This window comes from Erpetoichthys calabaricus, chromosome 17 (genome assembly GCF_900747795.2).
Source record: "Erpetoichthys calabaricus chromosome 17, fErpCal1.3, whole genome shotgun sequence".
In the NCBI taxonomy this organism is placed as follows: domain Eukaryota; kingdom Metazoa; phylum Chordata; class Cladistia; order Polypteriformes; family Polypteridae; genus Erpetoichthys; species Erpetoichthys calabaricus.
In genome coordinates, this window is record NC_041410.2 from 36286637 (window position 1) to 36299822 (window position 13186).

A 13186-nucleotide genomic window follows, 5' to 3' on the forward strand; every position below is an offset into this window, starting at 1 on the left:
CTCGTGCTGTAAATCTCTTCCTTGTTTTTAGTTCACGTGATTACGTAGGAGGCGTGATGACGCGATACGTGACTCCGCCTCCTCCATTAGAGTATATGGACAAAAAACAGGTTCCAGTTATGACCATTACGCGTAGAATTTCGAAATAAAACCTGCCTAACTTTTGTAAGTAAGCTGTAAGGAATGAGCCTGCCAAATTTCAGCCTTCCACCTACACGGGAAGTTCGAGAATTAGTGATGAGTGAGTGAGTCAGTCAGTCAGTCAGTCAGTCAGTCAGTGAGTCAGTGAGGGCTTTGCCTTTTATTAATATGTATAGATTATCTCTTCATATATAAAATCCAATGTCTGTCTGTATGTCTGTCCGTTTTTCTCAAGAGAACTACTTAACGGATTTAGATTGGGTTTTTTTCTATAATTTGCTTGAACATTCCAGTTGCACTAAGTATCATAGTTAGCTTATGGTACTGATTTATTTGCGTGAATATGAGAGTCCTGCAGCGGGTTGAGGGGAGGGGGTCAGAGCCCTCTTCACTCACATGCCAGTTTCGGGGCGTATCTTACATCCGGTTAGCTAGCGGTCAAGAGAACTACTTCATGGATTTAGATCGGGTTTTTTTGTATAATTTGCTTGAACATTCCGGTTGATTTTGCAACTTGTCTTATTGTGCTATGTATCATAGTTCGCTTGCAGAAGTGATATATTCGCTCTAATCCGAGACAGAGGCTGCGGGCCAAGGGGAGGGGGAAGTGAGACGTCAGGAGAGGGGAGCAGGGGACAGCCCTCCTCACTGTCCTTTTTCACTACTATGTGGGCAGAGCCGCGTGGCATGGCTAGTATTAAAAATAATATTTTATATCATATTAATGATCTATGCAATTGTTAGCACTGCTGCTTCACAGGTCCAGAGATCTGGGTTTCCTGTGTAGAGTTGTAATGTGCGTCCATGTTTTTTTATTTGGTTACTGACGGAATGAGTTCCCCATGTTTCAAGGCCACATTAAACTTGGAGTAGCAACAAATAAAAAACTGGATATTCACCATTTCCTTATTACCGGTGGATTTTAGGGTGGGTTTTGTTATCTCCTGGTTTAATTTTTGATTAATTTTTCATGTTAATTTTTCATTTTTATTTCGTATTAACTATCTTTATTTTGGCAATATCATCATAGTGTTATTCTGAGTGTTCAGCATCATGGTTGCTGGTCATTGATTGCTAGCACATTTGATTGGTATTTACACAGTAGTGCTACAGATGACTGATTTCGAGTTTTCTGCAATCTTTTCTGATTTTGCTCAATTCACACCTTTCTCTGGCTAATAAACCTGTGCACTTGGTTTTTCTCTAATTTCTGACACATACTTTTCTGATTCGGTCATCTGGTATTGGTTGTCTTTCCTGGTTCGTTGACCTACTCCCGGGATACTGAGCTTGTTTTTCATAGTTTTGATCTCCTGCTCACTCCTTGGCTTTTGGGCACACTTTTTGCCTTTTATAATTTTCATTATAGCTTTATACAAAATGACTGAAAACATTTTTTGCAGCTAACTTTGGACTGTTTTAGCCATGATATATGTGACATTTGATTAACCGATTAACTAATTAATTCATTTACTGAGTACACTCTCAGATGTTGCACCTCAGTTTCACATTTTACTTTTACTTTTTGAAGGTATATTCAATCTTTGATTATTTAATAGTCAATACCCTGATATTAGAGTTAAATTTATAAGTGTATGTTTTTGGTAATTTGTACTTTGGTGTTATCAAAATGTGAATCAAATAATCCATTATTTATTGTTTAGTTATTAATTTACTCATTGATGTATTTACCTGCTTCCTTCTGAAGTGATTGTCTGGTTTCTTCCTCTGTCATAAATAGACACTTGTCAATTGGTCAATTGGTGGCTCTCCATTGACCTGATATAGATTGGTGTGCTTGTATATTTTCTGCATCAGACGTTACTGACATAGATGCTTAACACTGTAAAAGAATTAACAGGTTTCTAAAATAGATGGCTAGATGTTAGAGATTTGATTATGTTCTTTATGTAGTGATTAACTTTTAGCTCCCAACAGTCCAATTTATCAGCCAGCCAATGCTGTTAACTACGCCACACAGCAATTTAAACTGTTGTTATTTTTCTTACTCTCTGTTGCAGTTTCTACAGCAGTCCTCCTGGGTAAAGAAGGCACAATTGAATTACTTTTTAAACTTATTCCCAAATACAACTTGAAACAGACTCACACCATCAAGTAAGTGAGCATGCTTATATCATTGACTGGATGTCCAATCTGCTTTTCCTTTGAAGAACTACCAAAATATGTTTTAAGTGCTCCAAAAAGGCACCTTTAATGATTCTGATGATATTATAAAACTGAATAAGCCATTTTCATAGAAAATAAGGGATGAGAGTGGAGTCTGACAGTTCTTAAGCCTGGCTGACACTCAGAATTTTTACAGTTTGCTTCCTAGTTGTGCAGTGAGAAAATACAATAGTTAGGTATTAAACAAAGGAAAAGTATGTGCAAAGCCATTTATGTTTTTGTAAGACATACAACTGCATAGCAGCTCCAAATGATATATCCATTTCAACCATTTTTCTTTCTTTCTTTCTTTCTTTCTTTCTTTCTTTCTTTCTTTCTTTCTTTCTTTCTTTCTTTCTTTCTTTCTTTCTTTCTTTCTTTCTTTCTTTCTTTCTTTAATAATTTTCCATTAGAGTAGTCCATTTATAACATTAGCCTTCAACTGGAAGACTGATTGAAATTCAAACTGCAGGCTGAATAAACTTTTTCCTTGACCTGGGTTTAAGTGGGTGAATTGAGCTTATATATTTCTCCAGGATGGCTTCACTTCCAACAAAGATTCAAAGTGCTTTATGGCTATTAGACAAATTGCTGACATGCAGCCTAAAGGCTTTCTCTTCCAGTGCAGAATGGATGATATTTTGTTGGGCCACATAGGTTAATAGCTCTGTTTTTCTTTATACAGTGCCTTGAGGTCTTTTGTACCACAAGTATGAAACTAAATGGGAAGGAGGGGGATTTTTGATTGAATGTAATATCTAAGATATGTCATATTTTTGATAGGAAGCCTGTGATGTTCATCCAGACACCGTTTAATTCATCAGATGATGTCAATCAGAGATTTACAACTTTCATTAGTGAAACTGCCACCCATTCTAATGGGACAGTAGAGCGATACTTTTTTTGCAGAAATTGATTACCAGCCTGATTCCATACCTGTATAAAGGGTATAACTACATGATAATATACTTTTGCATAACAGATTTAAAGAAAAAAACAAAAAAGTAGTGGCGTGTTGATGCAGTGGTTTGCACTTTTGTCTCAACACTCTAGAATCCTGTGTTCAGATGCTGACCTGGACACTAACTGCACAGAGTTTGCATGTCTTCCCCGTGTCTGTTTTTATTTTTTTGTCTTCTCACGTATCCTAAAGATGTTCCTGTGAATGTGTGTTGTGATGAACCTGTTAGAACCTATAAGTTTATTGTTTTTTTTTTATCATTTCTATTGTTAACTACTCATATTTTATTCATTATGTTAATCTGGATTTTATATTGCATTGATTGTTTATAGTATAATAATCAATAAGATTCAGTTCTTTTGTATTGTGTGTCTAACTTAGCTTACATAGTTTAACTTAAATTGTTGTTTAGTAACTTGCTTAACAGAGCAAGTTGCAGAGGCCAGGAACATATGGAAGAAGGTGGTCCGCTGTGGCAACCCCTAATGGGAGCAGCTGAAAGAACAAGAAGAAAGTTATTTAGTAACTCGCTGTCATAGCTGTAAATATGTTTAAGTGCTCTGTGCTTGTGTTCCATGAAGTGCCTTATGGAAGAATAAATTGAATTAATGGAGTGTCCCAATTATTCCTGCCTTGCTCCTGATAATGCCAGGTTGGCAGCAATTCAGGGCCCCTTTGGCTTGGAATGGATAAACCGAGGTTGATAATGGAGAGACTGAGTGGATTTTTGAAAGAAGACTGTAAACATTTTCAATAATAGGTTCTTTCTTTTAACATTTTATTAATTTTATTAGAATCAAACAACAATCCATACAAGCAAGTCAAGTTAACAAAACTAGGTTTGAAATGAATCAATGCCCACCCATGAGAAAGAGAGCCAGGCCAGCAAAGTTTTACTAACAATAGTAAAAATATGTAAATAAATAAATGAATAAAAAAAATCAATAATAGGGTCTTAATAATAAGGTTCTTATAAGTAATATTATTATTAAATGGCTCACGTTCATGATTTCAGTGGAGTACTGGGTCTGTCACTGATGGGTCACATATAACTATCCACTCTGAGCTGCCATTCCAAGGTCAGGAGGGATAACTCGATCAAAATCGTAGTGGCGTCAACTGCCCCACAGGACACTAAGAGGAGGAGGAGGAGGAGGAGAAGGAGGATAGAAAAAGCTCATTAACTGCCGACCCTAGCAAATTACATAATTAATAACAAGCAATTCTAAGTATTCTCAACAGCTCAAACATTGAATAATGGATCTTATTACAAAATGTTACAGTATAACATCAGTAAAAGAAAAGTGATCTCCACGTTTAAAGAGTTTCTTTGACAATCTTAAAATAGCTTTTTTTAATTTGAAGTTTTGTTCAAAGAGGTGCAACTGTAATCCGTCAAATAGTGTTGAACATGGAATCCATTGCAATAGACTCTGTGTGTGTGTGTGTGTGTTATATCACAAATGATGTTATTTGTTTAGGTTTTTCTTCTAGCGTTGTAATTAGTATTTTACCTTGGTTTATTGTCTTTTATTCTATTTAATGGTTTGTATATCCTGTATGTATCTGTTCTTAGTGTAATATGGGATTATTATTTGTATCCAAAGTTACATATACCCTGCTTTTCTCCCTGAGTCTCTATAAAGTGCCTTCAGCATTGGAAAAACAGTATGTAAATAAAGTGTATTATTATTATTATTATTATTATTATTATTATTATTATTACTACTACTCCCCTATCCAGCGCTGATTTCGGACTTGCACCAGAACAATTTCCCATTGGGATTAATAAAGTATCTATCTATCTATCTATCTATCTATCTATCTATCTATCTATCTATCTATCTATCTATCTATCTATCTATCTATCTATCTATCTATCTATCTATCTATCTATCTATCTATCTATCTATCTATCTATCTATCTATTTAAACTTCATTTGTTTAGTCTGCATTGTAGTCATTTCTCACTATGATCACAATACAGCATTCCATTTTGTGGGTCTGCTCAAGGGTCCCCAAGCAGCTGCTGATAAGTATAGGTGTGATTTATAAGGAACCCTATGAGGCATCCATTGCCTTCCTTATGGAAACATTTTAACAGCTTATTAGTTACAGAAGTGGTTTCCCTAATGTAGCAACATGTCCTCTGTGGATTAGGTGTAGTTATTACTGAAGAGCTAATTATGCAGTAAACCCAAGAGTGTTGCATATCCCTGAAGACTAAAAGCCAGTTGTTAGCAATCGCCAGAGGAAGAGGAAAATTCTGTTTTTATGCTGAATCCATTCATCAATTTATCAGGTTTCAAATTATGGGTTGCCAGGACAGGCCATGAAAGGCTGACTAAAGGCCAAATGATGCCCTGGCAGATAGAGGACAATACACAGAGCTGTGATCCTACTATCCTTTGTGGAATACGGCCCGGACACACACAGGCAGACATGTTTAAATTATCCCACACACGTTTATTTAGGGTCTCCATAATACAATAAGTCACTCACCGACCTCAATACCCCACAGTCCTTGGCCAACACAATGCCTTTATCTTTTTCTTCAGACCGCCTCCTTCTTCCTCCTCCTGAGACCTTGTTCTCTCTTCCACCCGACTCAAGTCCTCCTCTGAAGGGTGGCAGCCCCTTTAAATAAGCACCCGGATGTGTTCCAGGTGCGTCCCCGGCAATCTCCCACCGACACACCCCAGTGTGGCGGAAGTGCCGGCTGCATCCCCGGAAGCACTCCGGGTGTCCCGTTTCTCTTCCCCCCAGCACTTCCCGGTGTGGCGAAAGGTACTGAGGTGTATTGAGGTGCCCCCTGGCGGTGACCACGGGTCCCTACAGGGTCGAGCTTCCCAACTTTGTACCCATGGCCCCCAGGGTGGTCGCCCCATCGAGGTCTGGAGGAGGCACAAGCCCTCCTCCGGTCGTCTCGAGCGTCCCGGCTGGGTACCACCCCCATCCGGGCACCACACCTTCTAAAGGTAATGAGTGTCAGGAGGGCCAGCCATTGTACCACATCTTGTAAAATGGCAGCGTATTTCCCTGACTGAGAGAAATTAGATTCTGTTACTTTGTTTACGATAGGCAGCCTAAAATCAATACGAGAGATCTTGTCCTTTAAGGACTGCCAAGGAATAGCAAAGTGGGCTGTAGCCTAGTGTTTTTATGACCAAAATGTGGCTTTCTTTATAACAGGCTTGAATGAAAAAGCCTTCCCCATGGTTTAAAGCTGCCTCATGTCATTGACTCACTCGATTAAGTGTTAGGAGGAGAGCTGAAGCAAAGAATCATTGGTGAGAGGAAGAGGCCAGAAAAAGGAAAAACAGAGAAAGAAAATGAGAAATTAGGTCTTACTGGGTACTGTAAAGGTGGGCACCTGTGTGAACCTCCCATCCGGCGGGACAAGGGCTTAAATACCTGTAATGGCAGGTCGAGAGGGACAGCAAGTGTTTACTTGTCTGTTAATTTGATGTTCATATGATTTTCCCTTTAAGTGACTATCCTCAATGTATCTTACATAATAATAACATCCATTTTTGATGTATTTGATTCCTTGCCATTATTCCAGTTGCGGGGAGACACCACACGCATATATTCCTTTATTACAGTAGTCACACTCACACAACTAAGAATTTTACAATAACAAATCCACTTGACAGTATCACCTTGGAAAAGCACAAAGCCCAAATTAGGAATGAAAACACATATACTATACTCAGATTGTGCCCAAGCACAGAAAACATGGACCAAGAAGTGCTGTGATGTAGCTTTATCCATGGCCCCATTGTATCACAGTGTTCTGCATGCCATAATATATCCAGATCAGCAACTATTCCAAGAGAGGAAGCCATAATAAAATGTTTTGACAAGTGCAGGCCACTTACCCAATAATATTATAATTCATCAGTTTCCATTCACATAACTTTTTTAAAATAAAGAGTAGAGATTGAAAGATCTTGAAAGCTGAACTTTAGCCACATTACTAGGAAACATGTTTCATTTAGTCTACAGCTCTCTGCAGAAAAAAAATACTTTTTAACATATGCTTATGTCTGCTGATTGAAATTAACAGAAACAAATATTTTAATTCAAAGTTCAGTAGACGTTGGGCAACTTGTGGTTAACGGTATAGAAAAGAGGTCAATGCCAAAAAGTAATAAGGAACTGGGAAAGGAAAATGTAAGTCAAACTCATAGTCTTAAAATGCACTAATTCCCTAGGAGTCTTAAGATTTGCTAATACATGTAATGGTCTTTCAATATTAAATCCAGAATCTTGGATGCAGGAAGCAGCCTGACACTATCTTAAACACCCTGTTGTGGTGTGAAATTTTGCATATAAGTTGATACATATTTTGTATATATTTGTTTGTAACTTAGACAAAGCAATGTAATATCAGTGTTACATTATTGATAATAACAGCAATGATTTGATGGTTAAGAACCCCTTTCCCCCTTTTAGGACTGAGACTCTTTGTAATTTTACGACAGGGTTGAGGGAAGTGCCTAAAACAAGTTTGGCAACTGATTCTCGGCAGGACTCTTTCAATCAATCCCCAGACTGCCTAGCTGGCAAGTTTTACCTTAACACATGGTTTGGAGGGCAGGTGTGAAGGTATTCTGTCCCCCCATTGGTCTGAAGTATGGCTGTTTGGAACTGGCTTGTATCAGAAGCTTTTAAGTACCATGACACACCTGTAGGGTGTGGACAGAGAATCTATAAATTTGCGTGCTTTACCCCTGTCTCTTTTTCTCTTACAAACATCTGATGAAAGAGAATCTCACACACCATGAACTGAAAAGGACAACATGATGGAGAGTACAGCTTGGCAGCCATATTGAGACAGGCATGCGGCCTGTTCTAAAGAGAGCTGACCACAAATGAACTAGAGACATTTTAAGTAACTAACAAGTCTGTGTGCCACCTGAAACTACACATCAAGCATTTATCAGGTTGTATGGTTGCCAATATTCAAATGTACTTTGCATATTGTTATTATTTATGAATATTATCAATAATACATTATTTAAATTTTAACTTAACTCTTGCTTGTCTTTTACTACACCTTATTGCCTGACGTTATAAATGTAGAATGGAAGCTGGGGGGAAGTTATATGGTACAATAGCTTATAAACAGTGATACGTCTGTGAGATATGAGGAAAGTTGGGTAATATATCATTCTACATAGACAAAGCACACCCTGTGGAAAATGACATCATGAATCATATGATCCAAGCTGGCCAATACTGTCAAAACCAAGATGACCGCCAAAACGAAAATGGCACTGTGGAATTTAATGGCAACAATAATACAATTTTGTGACACCTTGAAAATAAAAATAAAATTACAAAATAAGTATAAAACCCAAATATGGATGGTTTAAAAACCCCAGACTCATAACATAACTGTCTACAGAAAGCATGGACTCTGTATGCAGGTTTGGCCTTCCTTGATAGCAGTACTGTTTCTTTACTCATGTCTCCCTACAAAGCTGCACTATGAGAGCGTGTGTGCATTTTTCTTACAATGTTCAAAGCTTCTACAAGACTGTTTGATGACAGCTGCATGACTAAATGTAAGGTGAACTTAGTTTTCCCATTAAAGTTAGCAGGAAAAACTCCTGGCAGATGAAAATGTATTCTTCTGACAGGTTATTACTATAATAATCAGGTCAAATGTAACACCATCAACGAGCTTCTGTTCGCGGATGACTGCGCCCTCAACGCTGCCTCAGAAGCCGACATGCAGCACAGCGTTGATATCTTTGCCGAGGCCTGTAACAACTTTGGTCTCACAATCAACACAAAGAAAACTGAAGTGATGTATCAACCAGCTCCCAGGAAGCCCTACGTAGAACCCACCATTACCATCAGTGGGCAGCGTCTAAACGTGGTGGACAAATTCACCTACTTGGGCAGCACCCTTTCCAGAACTGTTGTCATGGACGACGAAATGAATGACAGACTGGCAAAAGCAAGTGCAACATTTGGCAGACTCCGCAGCACCGTGTGGGACAGGAGAGGTATCAGACAAGAAACTAAGATCAAGGTGTATCGCGCAGCAGTCCTCTCTACATTGCTCTACGGATGTGAAACGTGGACAGTATACCAGCGTCACGCCAAGAAATTAAACCACTTTCACACAACCTGCCTCAGAAAACTTCTCAGCATCAAGTGGCAAGACAAAGTGCCTGACATGGAGGTTCTTGCCAGAGCGGACCTACCCAGCATCTTTACAACCTTGATGATGTCTCAACTCCGATGGGCAGGACACGTAGCCCGTATGGGTGACAATCGGCTTCCTAAAAAGCTGTTCTTCGGTGAACTCAAGCAAGGGAAGCGCTCCCAAGGAGGTCAACGTAAGCGCTATAAAGACACACTCAAAGCAGCCCTGAAAGCCTTCAACATCAATCCTACTAAATGGGAACAGACAGCTCAGGACAAAACCAAATGGAGATCAGCTGTCAAGAAGGGGGCTCAATCTTATGAAACTAGCAGGACTACGGCAGCTGAACAATGCAGACAAGTCAGAAAAAGCAGCATTAGACCATTGACTGCCGCAACCATTCCATGTTCGCATTGCCAGAGACTATTCCGAGCACGCATCGGACTAGTAAGACACCTACGCACCCACCCAGACCCACCCCACCCTTAACCAGATGACTTGATGGTCCTTGTCGATTTCGACGGACGAACGAATGAAATGAACTATAATAATAATAATAATTCATTACATTTACATAGCGCTTTTCTCAGTACTCAAAGCGCTATCCACACAGGGAGGAAAACCCACAATCTTCCACAGTCTCCTTACTGCAAAGCAGCAGCACTACCACTGCGCCACCTGTGAGGATAATACCAATAGTCCAATACCCAGAAATGCATATGTTAATACTATCAAAAGCTTTATCCGCACTACTACATTACTAAAATAGCGATGGCAGATCTAAGTATCAAGTACAAACAGACTGATTCCTATTTCCGTAAAGAATGGTGGCAATGCTTTGCCCTGATTCCTTCAATTCAATATTCCAGAATACAGCACAAGTTTACTGTGGACAAGTTACAAGATAGCCTTAGCAGTTAGCTAGTGATATGAATTGTCATAACAGAGTTAGCTGTAGTAAAAATAATTACTACTAGCCAACCCGCGGCATAGCATACGCCGCATAATTATTTATTGATGGTGAACACTCCTGAAAGACACAGTTGTCCAAATGGGGTGGGTTTGAGGACACGACTGTGAGTGAATGAAAAGATAACTCTGGAGAGAGCAACATACAATTGTCCGTGACTGAAAACTGGTTTTGGCAGATACAGGCATATCTTTTTGAAAGTTTGTCCCTCTGCCTTATTAATTGTCATTGCAAAGGCCAATCTAACAGGAAATTGTCTGCGTGTAAAAGTTAAAGGCAAATTTGAATCTGATGGGGTCAGGGAAATCCGGGGAATAAGGATAGTTTGTGAGGTAGCAGCTGCGATTGTTTTACACTCCAGTACATTGCGGTGAATGGTGGTAACAGTCAGTCTAATGCCTTTACAGAGACCTTTTGCTGGCAGGAGGTTTCTGAGAAGCATGACGACTGAACCAATTTTAAGTTTGAGTATATACGGAGGCATGCCAGTGGGAGTAAGACTGCTAAGAAATTCTTCGGGGAATGAAAGTTGATGTGCTGGATCGTCTGTGACGATGGAGTCAATGCTGGTGAAAGTTACTTTGTCGGTAGGGATAAGTTTCAGTACCTGTTCATTAAGGTGTAGCGAGTCTTCGTTGGTGATGCTTGATATAGCTCGCGTACTGAGTTGTTCCAGAGTCACAGTTGAGAAGTCGATGTCGCCACATAGTTGTTGAACGGAATCACAAATAAAAGGAAAACAATGTGAAGGTAATGTTGCAGGTGTTCCGTTTTTCCCGTCTTGCGAAATCTTGTTCGTGAGGAAGAGCAATATTTGTCGTCAGTGTAAGTACATGCATGTGACGCCACAAAGGTTGCTTGTTAATGCAACCGACGACAGTAAGTGCTAGAGTTGGCATGCAGAGCTCTGTCGTTGGTACCCCATGACGCGGGAGGAGGGTTAGAGTTGGCGGGCGGGCTCTGTCTTGCATGCGTGCGTATTCCATGGTCGGGCGACTTGGTAGATTATATATAGAAAAGCAGCTGGAACCGAAAAGAACAATGAAAAGTCAAAGTGGCTCAGCGGTGCATGTGGACTGTAGCAGAGACGAAAGTGGCTGAGGCAGTGTTTGGTGAGGTGTTGCGTGCTGGAACATGAGGCTCTGTCGTGCGTATCCCATGACGCTGGAGGAGGGTTAGAGTTGGCAGGCAGGGCTGTGTTGTGCGTGCATGCGTATCCCATGGTCGGGCGACTTGGTGGATTATATATAGAAAAGCAGCCGGAACCAAAAAGAACAATGAAAAGTCAACGTGGCTCAGAGGTGCATGTGGACTGTAGCAGAGACGAAAGCGGCTGAGGCGGTGTTTGGTGAGGTGTTGCATGCTGGAACATGAGGCTCTGTCGTGTGTATCCCATGACGCGGGAGGAGGGTTAGAGTTGGCGGGCGGGGCTCTGTCTTGCGTGCATGCGTATCCCATGGTCGGGCAACTTGGTGGATTATATATAGAAAAGCAGCCATAACCAAAAAGAACAATGAAAAGTCAACATGGCTCAGAGGTGCATGTGGACTGTAGCAGAGACGAAAGCAGCTGAGGCGGTGTTTGGTGAGGTGCTGCGTGCCTCGAGAGCGAGGGTGGACTCGGGAGGAGGGTTAGAGTTGGTGGGCGGGGCTCTGTCGTGCGTATCCCATGGTCTTAGAGTTGGTGGGCGGGGCTCTGTGAATTGGCGGGCGTGGCTCTGTCTTGCGTGCGACTTGCTTGCCATGGACTTGCGTGCATCTTGCGTGCCATGGTCGGCTGCTTAGTGAATTGTTGGTGGGCGGGGCTCTGTGAGTTGGCGGGCGTGGCTCTGTCTTGCATGCGTCTTGCTTGCCATGGTCTTAGTGAATTATATATATAGATATCTGACGTACAGTACTATTCATACCCATTAATACTCAGTTATTTTGCCATGTTTCTTTGTTTTAATGCCTCTATAGGGGCTATGCTAATGTTATGCTAAATATCCTGTGCCTCAGAGTTGATAGAGTTTTCACTAAAATCTTTAACTCATCATCCTAAAACAGGCAACCATTCCACAGGTTTTCTAAAAGACCACCAGTGTTCCCTTGCCCAAAAGGCCCAAGAGTTATGAGTCTGAATCATTATTGCCTAGTTGCTCTCAAGTTGGTGGTCATGAAATGTCAAGAAAAGGCTTGTGCTGTTATACATTAATAGTATCAAGATACCTGTGGATGATGCTGTTGCAGAGACCCTCCACTGTGCTCTTCATCAAAACACGTACATTAAGGTGTTATTTATTGACTACAGCTCAACCTTAATATCATTGTCCCTTCCAAACTGGTTGCAACACTCAGAGAACAGGGCCTGCCCGATTCCATCTGTAACTGGATATTGAACTTTTTAACAGGTAGAATTCAGGTAGTTAGGATTGACAACAAAACATTATCACCATTAATAGTGAACATTGAAACTCCACAAGACTGCTATCTTGAGCCCAAAGCTGTACTTACATTTCACTTTTGACACTAATCATATAATTAGATTTGCTGATGACACCACAGTCATTGATCTCATGAGGAACAACACTGGCTCACTGGTGTCACATCAACAGCCTCACCTTGAACACAAACAGAACTAAAGAAATGGTTCTGGACCTCAGGAGGGGACAGGTGAACCACTCACCAGTCTGCATGGATGGAGCCATGCTGGAGATAGTGGATAGTTTCAAATATCTCAGTCTTCACCTCTCAGAGAAAACTCAACTGATCACCAAATATCACCACCATCATTAAAAAGCACAGCA

General features: G+C 40.5%; 1 protein-coding gene across 2 annotated transcripts in view; it reads left to right on the forward strand.

Annotated features, from left to right (window-relative positions):
* LOC114668153 (cytosolic carboxypeptidase 4) overlaps positions 1-13186 on the forward strand; it is an 890538-nt gene that overhangs the window by 226252 nt on the left and 651100 nt on the right. For both annotated transcript variants that reach the window (XM_051920839.1, XM_051920840.1), the window contains one exon: positions 2163-2256. In XM_051920839.1, the coding sequence (XP_051776799.1) occupies positions 2163-2256 (94 nt within the window). The remainder of the gene's footprint in view (positions 1-2162; positions 2257-13186) is intronic.